The following is a 21,709-nucleotide window of genomic DNA, read 5'->3' as shown; positions in this document are numbered from 1 at the left end:
GCACGATACGCGGGTTGTCACTTATAATGCAGTTAATTTCATTTTTGGTTGTACCATCGAGAGTCTTCTCCATGTCCATTTCCTATTCTTTCATTTGTGGAAGAATGTGTTCATCAACCTCAAGTTCAGTGTATCTCCTTGACTGTTGCGATTGTCTATTTCGAACTTTCCCCCTGACTTTCTCCCATTTGCTTCTTACCGACATTTGCATTGTCTCCCACCACAATAGTGAACTGCGTTGTTGCCTTCTTCACTGCTGATTCGACATCCTTGTAGAAGCTATCTACGGCTTCATCATCATGGCTGATTGTTTGTGCATAGGCCAGTACTATTGTTAACCTGTATCTTTGGTGCTTTGCTTGATCACAACAGCCACGACTCTCTCACTAATGCTGAAAACTCCTCCACATTTTCTCCTATGTGTCTGTGAAATAAAAATACCACAGCGTGTTCTTGGGCTAGTTGGTACTGCATTTCAGGAGTAGAAAAACTGCGCGTCAAAAACAAGACGGTAAGGATGAGACAGGACAGGCGCAGACTCACAACTGGCTTTACTGAAAAACGAACATGATTAGTACTGCACATGCGCACGAGGCAGCTGATTTTTTCTCTTTCCTTTTTTTCCTTATCAATGTACCATCCTGTTCATCAAACTCAATTCAAACTGAGTTTTGGGAATGTCATGGATCCACAATATCCTCAAAAACGCGCAAAAGGATGGACACAACTCAAGCTTTGTGATGAAAGCCTTTTATTTGCGACGATAACTTAGCAGTTATGGATACAATAGAGAAATATACAAGCTCATTCTTCCAAGGCCTCCTAACAGCTGTCTTACCTCTTTCCAGGTCACACATACGAGTACGCTAATGGAAACAGATGGCGTGGTCTCAGTGCGATGCGAAACGCTCTCTCAACTGCGCCTCTCAATGCGATGCGAAACGCTCTCCTCCGATTGGAAGCCTGGATGCAATCATCGTGTGGAGGGCGGCCACAGCAGTTGGCACGTCAATGAACTCTGCTTCAGCGCAATTTCATTAAAAACTCTACATATACAACATGAACAGAAACGAGCCAATGGGCAGCGCCCCTCCCTCCTAGGGCGATGGCTGCATCGTTCGAAAGATGGTGGACAGCTCGTCGACGAGTGTCTCGTAACGGTACGCGACACGGATGTCTGGAACGTTGGTGCGCGTGATGTCATTGCCGCCGGGTCCTTCTCTCTGGTAGTTGGGGCCCAGCCAGTACTGTTTCACCTGCAATGGTCACAAAGAGCACAGTTGATGACCGCAGTTACATAGGGAACACTGTAAAAACGGGTTTCGTAATGTCAAGGTTCAACTGTACTGCATGTTTTCCAGCCATGAACCGTACCAAAGACCCACTACTATCTCCTTTGCACCACAGCCATGGACTGCAGATGCACATTTCTCTACCGTAAATGTTGTCTCTGGATGGCAAGAAGGCAACTTTTCTTCCTTTGCCGACTCTTACAGAACTCCCACAGGTGTTCATGAATGTTTTCACAAATATAGGAATTAAGTGAATAACTTTTAAGTATACTCGGTTACAACTCAAGAACGGCACCACCTCATGTAGTGTATCACTCCGCCAAAGCGCCGGACCCGTGATGTCAGTGCGCGCGCGTTTTGAAAGGGGTTTGCTATGAATGCGTGATATCACCTGCCTTGTCTCACGCAGTTTGTTTGTCGTCACTGGAGTCGTTTATAAGCATATTAAGTCCACAAAATCACGGGAACGGCTCACGCCATGTTCAAAATATTCCCAGTAACGCCCTAGTTGCGCCGCACGGAGAAACATCCGGCCACGGTGATAAGGCACAGCGGCAACTTCCGGTGCCGTTCTTAAGTTGTCACCGAGTATAGCTTTCTACATACGACCTCATTACCTAAGCCACAAAATTAGAGATTTCAGGCTGCTCTAAACAAATATTTATTATAAAAAAAGATGCGCACAAACAGCCCTATATTTTCCTCTTGAGGGCTGTCTCACACAAAAACTAACAAAGCTACGTAAAAACTAAAAACACACAAGGAATCAGCATTAAAAACTCGACCTAGTGCCAAATTTTCATAACCTTAGGTACAATATTAAAGAAAAAGTGTTTTGAGGAGCATCTCCCCTTAATTGCTACACACATATTCAATATTCAATTTGATATTCGAAGACAGTTTTTTGGCTTATTCGTATTCATGTTTGAAAATTTCAATATGCTCACACCCCTCAGAAATACCAAATGACTGTCAAAATAACACAGATGTTACGCCATTTACATCACTTTTACAGGTTTTGATGAAACTGCGCTCCATTTTTTTCAACGTGAATGTTGAAATGTCGAACAAACATTAGTTTCAATATATGGACAACAAGATACCCTTTATCTGTTTCTTTCTGTTCTGCGTATATTTTTCTTTGAGGGTAGATATTCCGCCACGATGAAATAAACCTTGTTGTTGCTAGTCAGTGTTCTGTCCTGTCAATCTTCTGTCCTATTTAAGTGCTGCTGTTCAAATGCTAAGTATGTACCAACAAGCCTGCACTACCACGCTTTTTCATCCCACAAAAGCCCAGCTCATGCAGAACAAGAAACCATTCAGCAAGCGGCACACGTGTTCTTCAAGAGAGCCGACCTTGTGCGGGAAGCCGCTCATGATGATGCTGTTGCGTGCCAGCTCACACATGTCGCAGCTGCTCAGCTTCCACACCTGGGCTGCAATGCTGTACTCCTCCATCAGGGGCTCCTGCATTGCCACCAAACGTACGAGCTCAGCCACACGTTGCAGAAGGTAGAGAACACGTTTGGGATAAGGCCTGGAACACCCAAACTGGAGCGCAAAAGTTGGCTTTTGCACATCCCTGCGCACTAGAAACGATATGTGATGTCTACAAGGGCACAAAATGATGAATGAAGCACGTTTATCGTCCCTTTCCATTGTCATCCTTAAAGGAGCCATGCAGACAAAGTTTGGTTCATTCGAAAGACTTCGTGTAGTGCCCCCAGCGCTTCTCCGGCAGCAAATTATGCCGCAACCACTTAGAAAGTAATCAATCTCAGTTAAAGTTTTGATTCTCCCGTCAAATGGTGTGTTTCCGTGACATCTGCAATGAAGGCATAACGGCGCGTATTAACACGAACGTCCACTGCATCATTCGGCCTGCACCCTTGCTTGCCCTAAGTCCTCCCAGGTGGCTGGTCTGTAGCACAAGTTACGATCGTTTGAAGTTTGGGCCTCGAAGGCAAAACCGGTCTTTCTGGTTCCCGCTTTCCAGGCCCAAACTTCAAATGGTCATAACTTTTGCTACGGACAAGACAGAATGATGACGTTACTCTTATTGCACTCCTTGATTTGGGCACAGTTCACCGGCACCTTGTTCAGCTGCATCCCTCTGGCAGTTTTTTACAAAAGCTGTCAAAAAATCAAGTGCAGAAATCCAAATAAATTTGGATATAGACGCATTACAAAAGAACAAATTTTATATGTACAATCAGAACGAAAAACTACATCTGTCCCTTGATTTCCACCATCATAACTGCAAAAATGAAGTCTTTTATCAAAGACCCTCGTGCCCCCTTGAGGTGGAAATGAAATGAAATGAATCCCACTCCACAACTAGGGGGAACTTCCGCCGAGCCTGGCGGGAGGAGAGGGCGACGTGCCTTGGTGAAGTGGAACTGCAGGGGGTCGTCGGTGGAGAGGGAGACGCACAGGCCTCGGCTCAGGTACTCGGGCAGCGGGTTGCGGTGGTAGTTGAGGAAGAGCGAGTTGTTGCTCAGGGGTGACATGGCGATGCCGATCTGTGCCAGGTAGTACAGGTACTGCAGCACCGGCACCTGCAACGCCACGGAAAACAACCAGGGACTCTTAAAGGAAAGCCTGCGGTCTACCGCCCACACGATCGTCATCATCATCCTGTTCGTTCCCATTGCACGACAAAGGCAGGCCCTTCCCATGTCCGTTCTCGACGGTCCCTGTCCTGTCTGGCTTTAATCAATCCTTTGCCTCCCAATTTTCTGATTTCATCCCTCCATTGAGTTAATGGTACAGAGCCACCCACAAATGTTAACATCTGTTCAATGGACTTCCAGTAATTTATTGAGCTCGAGTCAACAAGAACCGAGTTGACAAAATGAGTTTTTAACCGGAATAAAGTTGGTGAGACGAGCACACCAGGGTAGTTTTTAGCCGGAACAGAGTTGATAAGATGAGCCTGCCTAGAGTAGTTTTTAGCCAGGCCAGAGCTGATAGGATGAGCCCAGAGAGACTAGTTCTTAGCCGGAACAGAGTTGATAACCTGAGCCCACTTAGAGAGCAGTTTTTAACCAGAACAGACTTGATAAGCCTGCTTAGAGTAGTTTTTAACCAGAACAGAGTTGATAAGATTAGCCCGCCTAGAGTAGTTTTTAGCCAGAACAGAGTTGATAAGATTGACCAACCTAGAGTAGTTTTTAACTGGAACAGGGTTGATAAGATAAGGCTGCCTAGAGCAGTTCTGAAACGGAACATAGCTGGGAGCCCACTTAGGGTGGTTTCTAGCCGGAACAGACAGGGCTGACAGGAAGGAGGGGCCCACCTTCCTGAGCAGGAGGCCGTGGTTGATGTTCTCCGAGAGCAGGTACCCTCCCACCAGGTGCTGCACTGGCCCAGCCTCCCCGCAGTGGGGCCGCAGCACAAACAGGTTCAGACCCCTCTTCCTGAATATGAGAGAAAGAAAGAGAGAGACAGATCACACGTGGGGCGCAGTGATTAAACATATTGAGAGACAGCCAGCTAGCTCAGAGGGAGATGTTGAACGCCACATTTTATGTTGGTCTCGATACTAGTGTAGCGGTTTTTCTTCATCCTGCCGACCGCCTCTTATCTCGCCCGTTCTTGGAACAATTTTTACCCCTCATGAAATACGACATCCACAACATTCTATGATGCAAACTTCGGCTTCAGATATTCTTAACAGGGCTTGCACCAATGCGGGTATTGTTCAACAACAGTTAAGCGATGCCGCATTGTTAATTTGTCAGAACAGTCTGCCAGACAAGCCATATATGCAGCCCAAGTATAGGTTGTATTCGCTGGTGAGACACGCATGCAGGCAACCATGTGAGTGCTCCGTCGCTGGTTACGTCGGGCTCCACGGGATGGCGGTACTTGTCCGTGCTAAGCCCATGATGTATGTTGGGCGTTCCAAATGCTACCCCACCCAACACAAAGTAATGCCTAGACTCCAATGTGAGTGTGAATAATAACACCTCTGTTGACACCACCATTGGGAATCAGGTTGAAACGGAGCAGATGACACACGCCAGTGTTTTTTTTTTTCTTCAGGCGAGCAAGCGCAGTAGCACAAGCCGTGCCATGTCCATGGCACTTCGGTCATGCCCGTGGCTGTTTCCAGTGTTGCCAAGCAAACGAATTGGCAGCCAAACTTTTTAGTGAATACCATCTATACAGGCGATTTAGGATGTGACGGTTGTTGCTAAATGCATTAAAAACCAAAGAGAGACACTAACTGAAACAAAATTTTTCAGCTCATAATGCTTGAAGGAGGCATACAAGCCTTTTTATTAAGCATTGTAAATAGCTGTATGCAATTTTTCATAACATCAGACTTTTGTTAAAGACATGTGTATCCCATTAGCACTAAGCACTAGATGCTCGCACTTTCCACATAGCAGCTCTTGAGCCTACCAAAGCACACCTTCCTGCCAAACAAAATAAAAGTACCCAGCACTAGTGGGCCTATCCACACACACGCCATCTCATAGTACAGTATACGCCTGTTACAATGGGCCCTCTTAATTCAGAAAGAAATGTCCTCGTATCTGAAGTAAGGTATGCGGTATCCAAACAGGGGGGATATACGAGCATAAAGTGGGAACTTTGGCCAGTATTGCATATAAATGCTACAGACAATTTGTTCTTTCGACACGCCTGCAGCATCTCTGCACAGCATTCACCCAGAGTAAAAGAATTTCTAATGCAGCTTTTGAAACTCAGCACCGGCACTTGAAAAAGGCCTAGCACTTGCGGTCAAGTGCCTAGAGACTCGGCTCTAAAGTGCCCAGAGACTCTAGGTACCTAGAGAGTGCCGAGAGTTGAGAGCCTAGAGACTCGAGTGTGGTTCAGCACCTAGAGACTATTTGCTCAGGAGCGGGAATGGAACGGGAACGATGCATGCGTGGGAATAATAAATGCTGAACGTCACTGAACCGGAGTTCTTTACTACATAAAGAACTGCTGTGATGAGGGAAGGCTCGGCCTCTGGGTGCACCACTTAGCGTATTCGAAAACGCTGCTCTTCAATCTCACCGAAGTTGCATTTTTCAGAAGTGGCCTTGTTCTTGACAATTGAGCGGATCGCCTGCTTAGACAGGACTGCAATTATGCCGAATTCAGCCTGTTTTCCGCCATGTTCGACAGCGTTAATTATGCTTAGTTTATCCGACAGTGAAATCAGTTACCCTGCCACTGGTCACACACACACGCACACACACATACACACAAAAAAAGCCACTGGCACTGGCTTGGGTTGGCTGCGCCAACAACCCGTTCTACGGTGACGATGTTGCCAGACATAAAAACTCCTTCGCCAAAATAAACAAAGAAAATGCACATCGGGTGTTGGTACCACGGAAGTCCGCTAGTAACAATCAGTCAAAACAATTTTTGCCTAAAGTTTACTCTGTTGTAGCCGATAGTCTGCTTTAGCCGGGTTCGTTATGAATGGAATGGATCCCGCATAAATACATGGGCACCAAGGAAACCGACAGAAATGGTCTGTTCTAAGCCGTAGTTCATTAATGCTAGATCCGCTGTAATGAGTGTAGGCTGTACACGCAAAAAATATTTTTGATGCAAGCACATACGAGAGTGACCGATTTTTCCAGCAACATTTGTCAACTAGATACATAACTGACGGGTGTGGCTACCAGCACCTAAAGAAACACAGTAAAATTTCACTCTCTCACAGAATCACATGCTGTAGTTCTAAACACACATGACCACGAGGCTAGGGGAACAGCCTCAACCCTGATACCCTAGGCAGGCATCCCAGTGAGGAACCAGATGTACAAGCATACACTAAGCAGCACAGTCTCTTCAGAAACTCGTGTGCGGTGCCAGTAAATTATGAGTATTGTCCTTTGCCTTAACGTTTGCACCAACACGCTTAGTTGCTTGTAGGGCAGCCAGCAAACAGCGGTGGCGTAGTAGCATACTCACTTGCGGAAGTGGTTGAGCACGCACATGTTGGCGTACATGAAGTAGAGGTAGTAGTTGTAGGCCGGGTTCTCCACGTCAGTGTAATCCCGCGGCAGGGGCACGTCCTTGTCGATCATGGGGTACTCGGGCTTGGACTCGTCGTCCACCGAGTCGAAGCCCACAATCTGGCAGAGGTTAATTCATTGAGGAGGGCGGCAGGGGGAGATTTTCACTAAACAAAATCTCTGGCACGATAAAAGAAAAAAAAAAAAAATGAAGAGGCTAGCAAACAAGCACTTTCAACACTTTCACTTGGAAAGCCATTCATTTCATTAGCTGCATCATAAGGTAAGAAAAGCGCTTCGGGGCAGAAGAAAGCACGGGAGGAAGCGTTGCCGCTCTCCTTGCACGCTCTATGCACCTTCCATGCTACGCCTCTAGAGCATAGTACCGCGTTCGAAATGCTGCCTGATCCAGTACATAGCGCCGCCGGATACCACGGGAGGCTGTACTAGATAGGTTGAAGCACGCTTGGTGAGGCTCCCTGGGACACAAACAGCATTTCCTCACCAGACAAGGATTCAGCAACCCTGGTTGAGTGCATTTGCTAAAAGCCTCCCAATGATTATACAATCACACTATTGGCCTTCAGGCACTCGATAGGCATGACTGCATATCTTTATGAGAGGCCTTCATCCTGCAGTGGACATAACCAGGCTTAAGATAAAGATAAAGGCAAGATAGCAAACTACACAACACAATCCCATGGTAGAGGAATCACTACTGTTGCGCAAACAAATGACAGCAAACATCCTTAAAACACCCAAGCAACTTCCTCTGCTTAAAAATACCCATGAAAGCAAGGAATCACTGGGCAACAGCAAAGGTTCAAAGGCTGTGGCTGTCAAAAGAAGTTGTCACAAAACTCACATATTGTAGGAACTGATGCAACTCAGGGTGTGAGCTCGGGTTGTTCGTGACCTCGAAGAGGGGCAGGAAGATGTTCTCAAGGATCTCCTCGAAGTTGCTGACAAGGTTGTTGGACTTGAAGACGTCACTGGGAGGCAAGAGAATTCAGAACTCTGAGAACATGTGACGCAGCAGTTCACAAGTGGACTGATTAAGCACGCAACGTATGGAGGACATCCACACCCAGAGATTAAAGGACAAAGCCGCAAAATACACAAAAAAATGTTGAAGTGGTATACATAGTGCCATCTGTGCGATGAAATGCGGCCTAGATTGATGAATTGGGCATTTTTGGGCAGCGATTCAAGCAGCGTTCCCACGGCGTGAAACAACAAAACATGACCACGGACTCAGTCGGTGGGCAGTGACTGAGCCAAAGGACACATCTTTGCGGCACCGAAGAATCTGTTGTCGAGACCGCACCTTGAATAGTTAAGTTCCACAGATGAACTGAATCCAAGTTAACAGACTCCCCCCCCCCCCCCTGTTGATAAATGTATGTGCTTATACCATGTCAATAAGCCTCACAGCCTGTCCCAGAGCTGCGCGTTTTGGGCCTGCGCTCGCAGACAGCACAAACTGACCAGGCCTCTGAAGGCAGTCATTTCTGCAGTGGGCCAAACATTTGACAGCCAAAATCCAGCTCAATAAAAACACTGACCTCAAACTTTTGTAATTAAACGTTGTAATCAAATAACACAGCTAGTAGTACATTCCTGGTCAGTAAAACCACTGCCTGTAAATGTACAACCACTTGAACAGAGATTTCAGTTTTCAGCAAGACTGCCCACGTGCAGCTCTTTTAACGGCATAACATAAAATAGCTTAAATTAATGTTGCGTAAAAATGTTTCCACAAAGGGGAAGGAGGAGTGCCAGTGCTTCGGCCACGTGTGGGCAAGACATGTTCTAAACCCCACTTGCACAACCATAGTTCACACGTTATAATCGGAGACCGTGATGTACAAAAAATGTGTCGCACTTACTAGAGTCGGGGCACCTGAACGAGCCAGCGGACGTTGTCCGAGTACATGGTGTTCCGAACGGCCCACTGGGCCAGTTTGTCCCACTCGTTGCGTGACCGGCCGTAGATGGAGAGCCGCAGCTCTGCGTTCTGGTACTTACTCTCTTCCAGGTCACTCATCACCTCCTGGGACGCAGAACCAAGCAAGGAAAAGGATGGTGTCGGAGCCGCACTCTCTGCGCCTTTCATTTAAACCAAATTTTAGAAATTTCCTTCACAATCCCTTCTTTACACATCCGCCCTCTCATCCAGACATTTAATTTGGTCAGACTAAGGCTTCGGCTATGCTTTAGGCCCATGTTAAACTGCACCTAACTTAAAGCTGCTACAGCTGTCCTTATAAACTCACACCAAGCCACAGATGACTAAAACTAGCAGGTTTCGATTCTTAAAGGGGACATGGAGACAACGCACAAGTTTGGCTCATTCGAAAGATTGCCTCGTAGGAATCATACTGACACCACTTTTAACAAAAAAATTTGCTCAAGTATGCTGTATAATTAGGAAAAAAGGGAATGGCCATGCGACCCACTAGTTCATTTCCCGCGACAGAACCTATGATGTCATATGCCCAGCTGTGCGATAGGCTGAGGCCGGTAAAAGCAAATGCAAATTAGGCAGGGCTTATCAGCTTGCCAAATGAGCTATTTGTGCCTAAATTTAGCGCACATTCTTTTTTAATTATAGCAATAAGAATGGTGAGATAAACAGTGGAACTTACGAAAGTACTTGTAAGCATTGACGTACCAATGCATACTGCTGTTGGTACTGCACGCACTATGCTGTTTTAGCTGCACAGCAGTGAGACGCTTTGGGGTTGTCTCAGACGACATTGGCTAACTGGCGTAAGCGATGGTGTCTTACGTGACCATATTTGTCGAGTCAACACCACGTTTCACGTAACAATCCTTTTCTACCTTAACAAAAACAAGCCAGGTGCAAATACACAGGTGCAAATACGGTCACAAACAAAGCAAAGGCAGAAAATGTCCCCGCACAGTATGGTGGTGCCATCTAGGAGGACTGATGGCAAACAAGGCTCCGCAGTCGGCTTCAAAGCCTAATGGCGCACTAGGTTCTACTTGAAGACCTGTTCTTGTGATGTCACTGCAGACGTCACAAAAACATACGACTTGGTGAGATAATAAAAATTTTAACTTAAATTGATTAATTTCTAAGTGAATAAAGCACCGTTTGCTTCCAGACAAGCGCTGGGGGCACTATAAAACACAAAATCTTTCGAATAAAACAAACTTGTATTTTGTCTTCTGCATGGCTCCTTTAACTCAGTTTAACGCGCCCATTGGCAGAAGTTGCAGTTCCACTTCTTTTCAGTGAAAGTAATATAAAGTTAGTTCCTTTCCTCATGCATCTGTCAGCCAGAGGAATCAGTTGAACTTCAAAGCCAAATTATCAGCAAAGGCTAGCGATGAAATCATACTGATACACTAACAACACAAATTTAGAAAAATCAAGCACGCACATTAGACTGAACCAAGCATTCCAACACGATAAATGTCGCGCATGTGTTAAATAGGGAGGCTTTAACATTTCACAAACCTTAAGAATCTCGGCAAAATACTGTCCCCCGATGTAGTTGTCGGTCTTGAGGAATATCTCTCGCAACCTGCTCTCGCCAACAGGGTTGTACTTGGTGTTGAACTTGTCGAAGCGATGAAACGTGTTCCTATCCTGGTGGCAACAGGCGGAAAAAATCTCAATGAACAAGGCCACTATTTTTCTATCTACCACCATTTACTTTTTTGAGAAGCTATCTGCATCATGTTACAGAAAGAACTCTGTGACAGCAGTAGCGAATCGTTTGCAAACAATAATGAGCCTTTTGAGAGCAGGAATCAATCAATAATCAATCGATTTGCATTCTGGGCTATAAAAATTTGTGCTGTTTCATTTACAATACAAAACTACAATGTAAGTTACACAATACTGAGAAAAAAGTACTTCATTCAATGAACACATTGTAAACATTTTTTAACTTTTCCATTTATTTACAAGGACTCTTTGGTATTCAATATTTTTTTACAGCGCTTCAAGTAGCATTTTTCAAGGCAACTTCGCGAAACCGCCTCAATTCAAACGCTTTTTAGGCACAATGACAATTTTCTTGCACAAACTGCCGTACTTACTGCGTGGACATCCAGCATGTCGACGCTCAAATCATAAGCCGTGATGTTCATGGTGCTGAAGACCTAGAAGTCAGCAAGAAAGAACAAGCTTTGGGAATTCGGCTTGTACTTACAACGCAACTCACGAGCGTGCAAAGTTCGAGCAACTGTTTTGTGGCAAGGCAAACGCAAGACGTGCGCTTCTTTTTTAAAGCATAATGGCAGTAAACAAAATTTCACTCTTGGTGGTTAAAAATTTAAAATGGTGGTAAAAAATAATAAAGTGGTAGTAAAAAATGGTAAAATGGTTTACCATCATTTTAAAATTTAAAATGGTGGTAAAAGTTTAATTTTATAATTTGACATAGGACCGAGAATCAGAAAAGTTCGCAATTTTCACGTAAATTTTATGCGTAAAGGTACGTTTCTAACGTTCCACCCTTGTCAGAAAACACTGACGTCTTGGGTTTGCCCTGGAACAATAACTGGCCCCTTCCTATCGGAGCTTTAGTGGCAAGGGCAAGGCAGTTACGCATGCACCAAGCAAAAGAAGCCACAAAAAAAAAGTAGAAACATGCAGAGTTGAACCCATACAACAATAACAGAGGCCCCAGTACTAAGCCAGCAGGGAACACATGAACAAGTGTGCGACAACTTCATCAAGGTGAGGGCCAACATTGCGAGTGGGGTGTAAAGAGTGGCAGGTTGAGTGGATTAAGTTTTTTTTTCTGCTGTAACAACAGCGCTGTTTTTCCGGATAATCAACATGACCTAAACAAATCCACTAAAAAATAGTGGGAGTCAAACACAAAGCCATAACTGAGGAGGCATTGCGATAGACAGGAACACTGCGACGTGGGCATTTTACCATCAAACAAGCGCAGGCAGCACAAAGAAGCCACAAAATTAACAAATTTCGACTCGAAAGTGTGTCCCACGGGATGGACGAAAATGATGACAAGCGAACGCATAGATTTTGAATGGCTTAAGAAAACAAGTTAAGACACGTCAAATTGCTCCCTGGTGTATTAGTTTCGTGGAGACATGAATAAACACCTTGTAAACCAAAATCTAGCTCATTTTAAAGATCCTCTAGGCGGTGCAAACTGACACTGCCCTTCATTACTGCACGCAAAACCAAACAGTTTTTGACCTGCACAGTACCGATGTGAAGAACCACCAACGATCAACATTAGTGACAGCACACTTAGGCGCTGTTCCTCCTCTTTCAGCTCAACCAAATTTTCCGCCCATTGTGTTCGACAAATACGGCTTACCTTGGCAGCGTGCATGAATACAGGTCGGCGTTAGGGTTGATAGAGCGGTTATCCCCCAACAAGCGCTTCTAAACTGCCCGCACATAAGGGACTGCAGCTGTGATGCCTCCTAAACAGACACGCATTTTTTGGTGACGGAAGCAACTAGGTTTTACGATGCCTCGTTTAATTAAGCATTTCATTAGGCAATTCACTGTGGATGGAACCTTTCCTCTCCGCCTTTCTCGCTGAATGCTACTGTGTAGGCATGCCATGTTTCGATGATGGTGGAAAGCTGGGTAAGTTGGTGTTCTGACAACTTATATACATAATTTCCCAACGCAAAAAATAAACAGGAGCTTGCAAAATGTTGCGCACACCATAGCAGTAAAGGGTCCTGTGCCAATGTACGATGACCTGCGGTAATTTTTAAAAACAGATATGCTTCTAGCAGTATTTGGGGCTTAATATGAAATAGCTTTCAGGATAGGGCGATCACATTCCGTAGCACCTCTCTGTCCACACCTATTCTACTCGATAGTATACTATCGACGCTTTCAAGTTCAAATTCTGGCATTTTCCCATTCGAATTTGGCTCTTTACGAGTGCACTCTGAGAGCTGGCGCCATTTACTTTCTTTTTCTGCGTGCCGCGATTTTTTTAAAGCCCCACCGATGTCATGCGACGGGTGCTCGGATGATACCAAGACAGGGTTGACACTGCATGCTACGACGCCGCAGAAACGCCGCAGTTTTAGTGATTTGGACGATTCTACGTGCGACTTTATTAGCAGCAGTGACACGAGGACAACTTTTTGTCATTGTATTTTAGTAACGACAGCGACACTGCGCCAAACCGGTCTAGAACCTGACACCCATCTTTGGCGCAAGCCCCAGAAAATGCAAAAGTATCAAAACTGTGAGCTGTGCTACGAAAAAAAAAAAAAAAAAAAAGAAAAGCAATGTTTTCTGCAATGGATGTGTGGCCAGCCTATGTTTCGAGGAACTGCTTTGCACAGTGGCACAAAGCTTACTAGTGCTGACATTCTTTTTGTACATCAAAAAATTTTACATCAGGCGTTTGATACTATTTGCAGGAATTTTGCACTGACAGTATACTGATGTACAAAATGAATGTCTTAAATTTTGTGTGTTTTTTTCTCAATGGAGCAACACCAACGTTTTAAGTGCGAATGCACTTTATAAGCGACCCTGAATTCCGTTGACCGCCGTCCGTCCACATAGCAACAGCTGCGGGTGCGCGCGCTCCTCGTCTTCCTTGGCAACGGGGGGAGATGGCACATACCCACGTGGGGGATTGGCCAGGAATCTCCTCGTCTTCCTTGGCAACGGGGGGAGATGGGCGCGCGCTGCCTGGCCGCTGACATGGCACATACCCACGTGGGGGATTGGCCAGGAATCGGGCGTGAGAAGGGCTAATGCACCCGCTTAAAGGAGTACTGACACGAAATTTCAAAGCTGAGATCCGCTCTAGCAATCAAGTGCAGCGACAACACAAATAGGTGTCTGTGAATAAATGCATCTTTCTTTCTTTGTAGTTGTGTGTGTGTGTGTGATCTCTCTTTTACGAACATTACCGAACCGCGCAAATTCAACTCCTGCATTCGCACTTTCACATTCTTCCCCTCGGGGAAATGCGGGGAAATTTTTTGCTTATTCCTTGTCCCAAAACTTTTCTGTACAGATTTTTTTTCTCTTTTTTTTTTTTCAAATACAAAATTTCTGTTCGAAACAATCACCACTGCAAAGGAAATTTAACCTTCTACAATTTGATACCACACACTTATATGTTGCATATTTTTTGCAACCAGAAAAAAAAATTGTTTGCTAGACTACCCAAAATCACTGCTTTTCCCGTGGGCAGGAAAATGTTAGGGCAAGAAACAGGACATCCCAGAGGGAAGAGAAGGTGATCGTGAATACAGACGTCAAAAGGTATAACATATTAACATAACTAACATTTCTGAAACAATGCCCTGCTCACTACCTTTTAGGGCATGACTTTGCAGTTCATGTTAAAGTCAGTACTAACAGGACAGGGCATGGCAGTGGAAGTTACCTTTTCAGAAGGATTTGTTTGGAAACTTTTATCAGAGTCTGTTATCATTCTGCATGAAATGGAAACTAATACTAACGAATCATTCTTGCAGCATATACCCCAATGATCATCCTCACTATTCTCTGCTATACTGCTTGTTTCAGAACAGACCCTGCATTATGTTCGGGCTCGTACAACAAACATACTGCGATTTCTTTCCTTTTCAGCACGCATGCATGACGGCAACGCGAGTGTGGAGGAATAGTCCCTAGAAGTCTGGCTAGTCTGCCATCAGGGCCATTTTTTTTATAATGGCCTGCCATCACAGCAATAAAAACACACACGAAACTGCACAACGGTTGACTTCAGCATTCCCTCATTGCACTCCCCACGTTTGCAATTGAGAAATGTTTAAATAAATTGCTATTTCAAAACGTTCTTCTCACCTAACTACCTGTTTTCTTACTTTTTCTTACCTGAATAGCTTTTTCTAATAACACAAAGGTGAAAAAGAAGCATTGTTTATGTGCACACCACTGCCTGCTGTTTTTGTCCGCACATTGTGGTTAGCAGACAATCAGAGTTGTGCACAGTACTGCCTACACTTTGAAAATGCCCAGAAAAAACTTTTTTCAGATAAGAGATGGCGATATAAAACAAATAATTAGGTAAGAACAAGGCTCTAAAACAGCAGTACTGTTGTTAGAAAAATTTTTCGATATCAAACATGGTCGAGTTAAATTAGAGGGCACTGCAGTCGACCAGTCGCCCCAAGGCTCTTACTGCAAAAGGAACCCTGGTGAGGAACTCAAATGGCAGACTGGCTGAATTTCTTGGGAATATAGTGGAGGCTCAGGTTTTGGTTTTTCCGTATAGTTCATAGGCTTTGTGGTTGTGCACCCACAAAGTATCCAAGTGCAATTTTTTTTGTTTTGTTTTTCTGGTGGTGGTGGGGGGGAGCTTTGTTGCGGCCATCTTGAATTTTGGTGCCATTCTGGGATAGCGCTTGCAGCATTGGGAAAGCTGCAACAGAAATCAGCTGACAGGCAAAACGGGCAGGCAGCACTAACCGTCTACAATGGTCTTCTGCAAAAAAACTTGGCCACATTCGCAACTGAGACGCGACGGCTGAGGGAAGAGCTCTAACTTGGCTTTTCTTAGGTTTGCCCATCTTATCAATAGATCGGACATGGATGTTGCTGAGCGCACGCCACCTCTCTCAACGACGAGAACACCTGCATGCCAGAGCTTACGTACGTCATCATTAGGTGCAGCCAATCCCCTACGCGAGCCTCCCCACCCAAACATCTATCCACCTCAACTCAGCCAATGTCCAAAGCCAATGCCGATGCTACAAACGCGAAGGAAATGCTGAGTGCCCCGAATGCGATGATAGCGTAATCGTATCGACACCGGTTTCATAACGCGAAGGATCCAGATTCGATTCCAACCACGGGAAGCGTATTTTTCTTGAAGCGCGCACTTTCTCCCCACACCTGCTTGTCGGCCGCTTTCCTCCTCGCCACTTCCCCTCACACTTCTTGGTCTAACATTTTCCTCCTTTCCACTTTTCTGCACCGAGTTTTGAGCAATGCCAGGCGCGGATGGAATTCAAGCTTAAACCGCTCCGCTTTTAAAGTCACATCTACGATTGCTGCCAATCGAAATTGCTGCCAGTGTGTAGAAATTATAAACTAGAGGCTAATAGCGAAATACTAATGCAAAACCACTGGCACTGTCCACAATAACAGCAGCTATCAGAAGACAACGAACAACGAGTATTTGTCATTTAACAAGGAGAAAACACTTCAGGCCTTCTTTCTTTCAGGATGCTCGCTGAAAACGCTTCCTTCTGCGTATTATAGCTGGCTGCACCTTTTGCCTTGCCGCACGAAAAGGAGGGGGCTGTGTTTACACGAATAAATTGCGGCTCGCTTTGCATAGACCTACTTCATGTTACAATCCTGGTAAATCCCCACTCGCTCTCCATTGAAATACATTCCTGGTTATGCTACGTACCCAAATATGGGTACATAAAATTAGCAAAATTACAACTCAGAAGTGACTAGTAATCTTCTATGTTCAAGAATGGGACATGGCACTTCATCGAGGCCAGAAAGTGGGAACAGCCCCGGCCAAAACGGCATGTTCAGTCACCCTACCTCTGGGAAGCGTGGAAGAAATATTTTCTTGTTTTTCGCAGCGTGGCTTTCATAAGCTAACTCCCAAGTTTTTTTCTGCGTTCATCCATGGGATGGGAAAAGCCGCTCCCCTCCTCACTTCGGCACACCCTTTCCCTTCGGCCCCATTTAAATTTTAAAATTTGTATTTGTATATAAGTTGGCATATATTGCCGCCCAAAAAATGTCTTCCCAGCAATGCACTTGTGTTTAGGAGTGAAGCCAACTTTGTGAAGATCGATGTAAACTTGGTCTTTGTAGGCTGGCTTTCCCACATCGTGTCTTGCACAGTGAAGCCCACTCACAATTCCTGTGCAGTAGTTTGTGCTTAACCAATCACACACAAACAGCTTCGCTGGTCACCCACCTTCATAGAGTGGAATGGCATGGAATTTTTTTGCATGGCACCAAATTTTTTCGGATACCGTAAAATTCTGAACAAGCGCCCCCACCCATGTAACGGTGGGGGCGGGGCGCTAAACCCACTGCTAATTTCATTCAGAACTCCGTGCCATTTCGGGAAAGGGCCTTCCCTTCACTCCACAAAAGGGGATCAAACGTGCTCAGGCTACATTGGCGTGCTACAGCCCGTGTATAATCCAATCCAATCCAATCCTGGTTAGCAGCCCGATCTCTACGCGCCATTTCTCGTTTTAAATGCGAAGCATCTTATGCTCAGGGCTGTGTCCCTCCTTCCCTCGTTGTCGTTGTCTGCCGTCCGTACTCTACTGCGTATGCGCGTCTCTTCAGCCCCGTCAGCGTTTGGCCTGATGTCAGCACAGTCCACTATAAAAAGAAATAGTTAGGCGGCGCCCGGTTTCGATCCCACGACTCTCTGGCCGTAACGGGAGGTACGTGGCACTCTTCCCACTGCACTGCAAACCGAGACGGCAGCATGTGCAATGAAAGCGCATTATGTCCTTCACTCATTCAAACTACGCCAAGCTACTGATACAACGAAGGCACGCGAAGCTGAACATCAACGGAAACGACGAACTGAAAACTAATGGGAACTTCAGTCGACCCCATGGCTGCTTCGCATATTACTCAGGGTTCCCCTACGGGAAGATGGTGTAATTTTCTTTTGAAGGAGTTAGCGGCAGCATGTGCTCGTTTCTGTTGAAGAGGCGTGGGCTGCTGTACCAGAAAATACCGTGGCACGGTTCTTAAGGAGCTGTGACATAAGTAACGCACTTGGTGGCTCGGAGGAAGATGATCTGCATGATAGACTGGCAGATGTTGGAGCCATGGTACCAGGAGACTGGGGCGGATTTCAAGTGGAATGCTGCGACCTTTTTTTTGGAAAGATTCAGAGGAATCTTTTGATAGTTTCGAGAACAACAACTAATATTCTTCGCAAAATGCTAGGTCCAAGTGCATTCCTTTTCTTTTTTTTTTTTTTGGCGAGGAGTTTTGTTGCGGCCAACTTGAATTTTGGCGCCATTCTGGGACAGTGCCCCTTCCCCACTTTGCCGGTAATCTCGACTTGTCTGCAGGGGGGCTCTTGCTTGGAATTGTACGGTATATTAGCGAAATTCTCGTCATTTTTGGCAGTAGGCTTTCCACTGGGCTGTTCCGTAAGAGAATGTCAAGTGTTTAGGAGGAATACAAAAAAATATGCAAGAGGGTGCGCACATCCTTTGCTATCTAGCGGCTGGATTTAGAACCTCCGTATATGAGCGGCTTCCTTTGGGTGTTCGAGAGTACGGCCTAATGCTAAATCAAATACGTGCTTAGCAGAGTGGCACCACATATTTTTTTTTTAGTATCTGTGCCTTTTAACACCATAGTGCTGCAAGCGAATTTCAGTCTTCAGCTGCGGCATGTCAAATGTAGTAATCTTTCTATTTTCCCATGTTCCATTTGCACTTGGAGGAAAAAGACCCAGCCATAGCGTTGTGCTTAACTTAGCCCACTTTGCATCAGCATATGGCAGCACGCATGCCCAGCTCTTATCGATAACTTTGAGGCCAGTCCTGTCTAGTGCCGTAAGCAATACAGACCTTGCTAGATGTGAAACGTTGCGCTTGCAACTTGGCTTTTTGCTCAGCTGTGCTGTGGCGTTGAAACACGCAACCAAAGAAATACACAGTGTCGCTTCACTCTCAAATGTGAGGAAGATAAACGCAGAGCTTTCGAACTCGGCTGCGAGATGACGTCACGTGTATCTGGGACTGTGCGCTTTTCTGTTCATATTTTTTTGCATTCCCCGTTCACGTTGTTAACCAAAATAGAACACAACAAGGCAGTAAGTAGATGTTGGTGTCCATCACAAAATGGGTCAAAATGAAAAAGATTTAAGAAAAAAAGTACAACAGAGGAACAAACCATCCTATCAGTGTGTCCCTCTAGAGAGCTGGGGCCACTTGTATTAACCAATTTCGCCACAACTACGCACTAAATGTGAGTGACGCCTTCTTTCTGCGATTTGATACGTCCTTGGTTGCATACTTTGCGTGCTATGTCTCAAAATGCTGCAGATCAAGAAGCATCATGATCTCAAGCTAGGTATCCAACCGGAAATTCCCAAAACCAATTGCTCACACTTGCGCAGATGCGTAGAGCAGACTCTTCTTTAAAGGGGCCAAGCAGACAAAACACAAGTTTGGTTCATTCGAAAGGTTGCCTCGTTAGAATCATACTGACACCACTTCGAAAGGTTGCCTCGTTAGAATCATACTGACACCACTTGTAATGTAAATGTCGCTCAAACAAGCCATATAATTACAAAAAAAGGGAATGGCCACGCGACCCACTGGCTCATTTCCAGCAACAGAACCTATGATTTTATAGGCACCAGCTGTGCGATTGGCTGAGGCCGGCAGAAGCAAATGCAAATTAGGCAGGGCTTACAAGCTTGCCGAATGAGCTATTTGCACTTAAATGCAATGCATATTCATTTTACACCAGTAACAATGGTGCGGTAAGTAACGAAAGCTGCGAAAGTACAAGCAAGCATAGAAGTACTGATGCGCACTGCTGTTGGTACAGGGTGCACTATGCTTGTTTTAGCTGCACAGCTGTCCGCTGCTTTGAAGTTGTCTTACATGACACTGGCCGATTGGTGTAAGCGACGTTGCCTTACGTGACCCTGTTTATCGAGGATGCCCAATGTTTCACAAAACGATTACTTTCTTCAGTAAAAAAACAAGCCAGGTGCAAATACTGTCAAAAACAAAGCGACGATGGACAACGGTCCGTGCCTCAGTATGCTAGCGCCATCTGGGATGACTGACTGCAAGCAAGGCTGCAGAGCCAAATGACGCAGTGGAAGTTCGTTTCTATATGAGCACTTATGACTTCCTAGCAGAAGTCACAAAAACACATTATTTGGTGGGAGAATCAAAATGTTAACCTAAATGGATTAATTTCTCAGTGAATACAGCATCATTTGCTGCCGGAAAAGCATTGGGGGCACTATAAAACACGAAATCTTTAGAATAAAACAAACGTGTATTTTGTTTCCATGGCCCCTTTAAGCATACAATAAGTGCAGAAATGAGATGCCTCTGGACTTGAACAGGGTGGGTGCGCAAAGATACACATGTGGAGGCATAACTAAGCCATAGCTCCCAGCAAACGCCCTAGCAGCTCATCACTGATTGATGGGCACGATTTGATTCAATTGAGATGAACTTTATTTCGCCTCCGTTGCCTCAAGTAAACCAAACACTACCACTGCTGCTTTTATCAGTGGCTACCACATAATAGGGTCAGCAGTGGTTACACAGACAGACCACCACTCGTAACAGCCCAATCACAGTGCAGGGAGGGAAGAGTTTAAAAATGTGATTCCACGACAGAAGCGTCAAGCAAGACAAGTCCGACACAAGCCACGTCAGTAGCCCTCCCAGCCAAGGACAAGAGCTAATCAGCTATTTTGCCTAGGATGCCATGCAGCATACATCGAACAAGAACCGCTAACATTATCAGTTTCTACAAAGTAGTTTTAACTAGCCCATACAGGCTGACGAAATACATATAGTCAAACAAGTATAAAAGTATAAATATGCTTGAAACGTGTCTCTCACACATAAGTAGCTGCCAGACAGGTTGGAATACTGTCCAACTACAGAAAAAGTTCCTTCAGATTTGCCAATCAGCAAAAGGGATTGTAATTATCCAGGGTTTCGAATCACGCCCCATAGATAACAAGCGCACTAGTTTAAGAGACCATGAAAGTTCCAGTAGTTTTTCATGCTTTTAAATTCCCTTTCTCTGCAATTATCCAAGTTTTAGTGCACTCACTAAAGTTTTTATAGTCCCTAAAGAAACCAAAATTAGACACACACATGGCCTTATGAAATGCTATATCAGGCATAGCATGCAAATTACACCCTTTAGGTACACCACAACTAAAGGCCACCCACAAGTACCGGCATTGACAAGGCACTACGAGCTCACTACCTCTTGATGTCAGCAGGATATTTTTCAGTGGTTAGCACCCAATAGGCTGCTACAAATGTTAATTCTTAGATGCCAACATGTGCAATTTCAGCTGGTGTTCCTGACGTATGCACAACTTATAAGAGGAAAAGAAAAAAGCTTTGAAATCAGGATTGAACATTTTATCCCCCCTCCCCTATGTAATACCCCCTCACGGCAGCCTTTAGAAGTATTTTGAATTAGTAAACAAATGAATCAAAACACCCAGATTGTGAGGTGTACCACAGTGGAGGAATGCAGATTAATTTAAACCGCTCAATTTTTCGCTTTCTCACCGCAATCCAGTTTCAAAATGGCAAAGATCCTAATACGCTGAAAACGGAACATAAACTCCAATTAATGCCTCTTCTACCAGGGATCGATAAAGTGGATTTTTCCAACAAGCGGAGCTCCACCATTCAGCCACTGCATTGATGCTGAAGTTCACAAATGGA

The 21,709-nt window shown here is 45.1% G+C and overlaps 1 protein-coding gene across 6 annotated transcripts in view; it reads right to left on the bottom strand.

The window, feature by feature from the left end:
* Window positions 1-734: 734 nt before the first annotated feature.
* The window catches only part of Ampdeam (AMP deaminase), a 67,546-nt gene continuing 46,571 nt past the window's right edge, over window positions 735-21,709 (bottom strand). For all 6 annotated transcript variants that reach the window (XM_077707498.1, XM_077707499.1, XM_077707494.1 and 3 more), the window contains 9 exons: window positions 11,357-11,419; window positions 10,770-10,901; window positions 9,172-9,335; window positions 8,148-8,274; window positions 7,239-7,402; window positions 4,594-4,714; window positions 3,680-3,853; window positions 2,652-2,762; window positions 735-1,256 (listed from right to left, as the gene is read on the bottom strand). In XM_077707498.1, coding sequence (XP_077563624.1) covers window positions 1,098-1,256; window positions 2,652-2,762; window positions 3,680-3,853; window positions 4,594-4,714; window positions 7,239-7,402; window positions 8,148-8,274; window positions 9,172-9,335; window positions 10,770-10,901; window positions 11,357-11,419 — 1,215 coding nt within the window. In that variant the 3' untranslated portion in view covers window positions 735-1,097. The remainder of the gene's footprint in view (window positions 1,257-2,651; window positions 2,763-3,679; window positions 3,854-4,593; window positions 4,715-7,238; window positions 7,403-8,147; window positions 8,275-9,171; window positions 9,336-10,769; window positions 10,902-11,356; window positions 11,420-21,709) is intronic.

Source organism: Haemaphysalis longicornis, unplaced genomic scaffold (genome assembly GCF_048455015.1).
Source record: "Haemaphysalis longicornis isolate Haplotype H1 unplaced genomic scaffold, Haemaphysalis longicornis Haplotype H1 scaffold_4, whole genome shotgun sequence".
Taxonomy (NCBI): Eukaryota; Metazoa; Arthropoda; class Arachnida; order Ixodida; family Ixodidae; genus Haemaphysalis; species Haemaphysalis longicornis.
The sequence above is the reverse complement of the archived record's forward strand: the minus strand, read 5'-3'. Positions and strand labels throughout refer to the sequence as shown.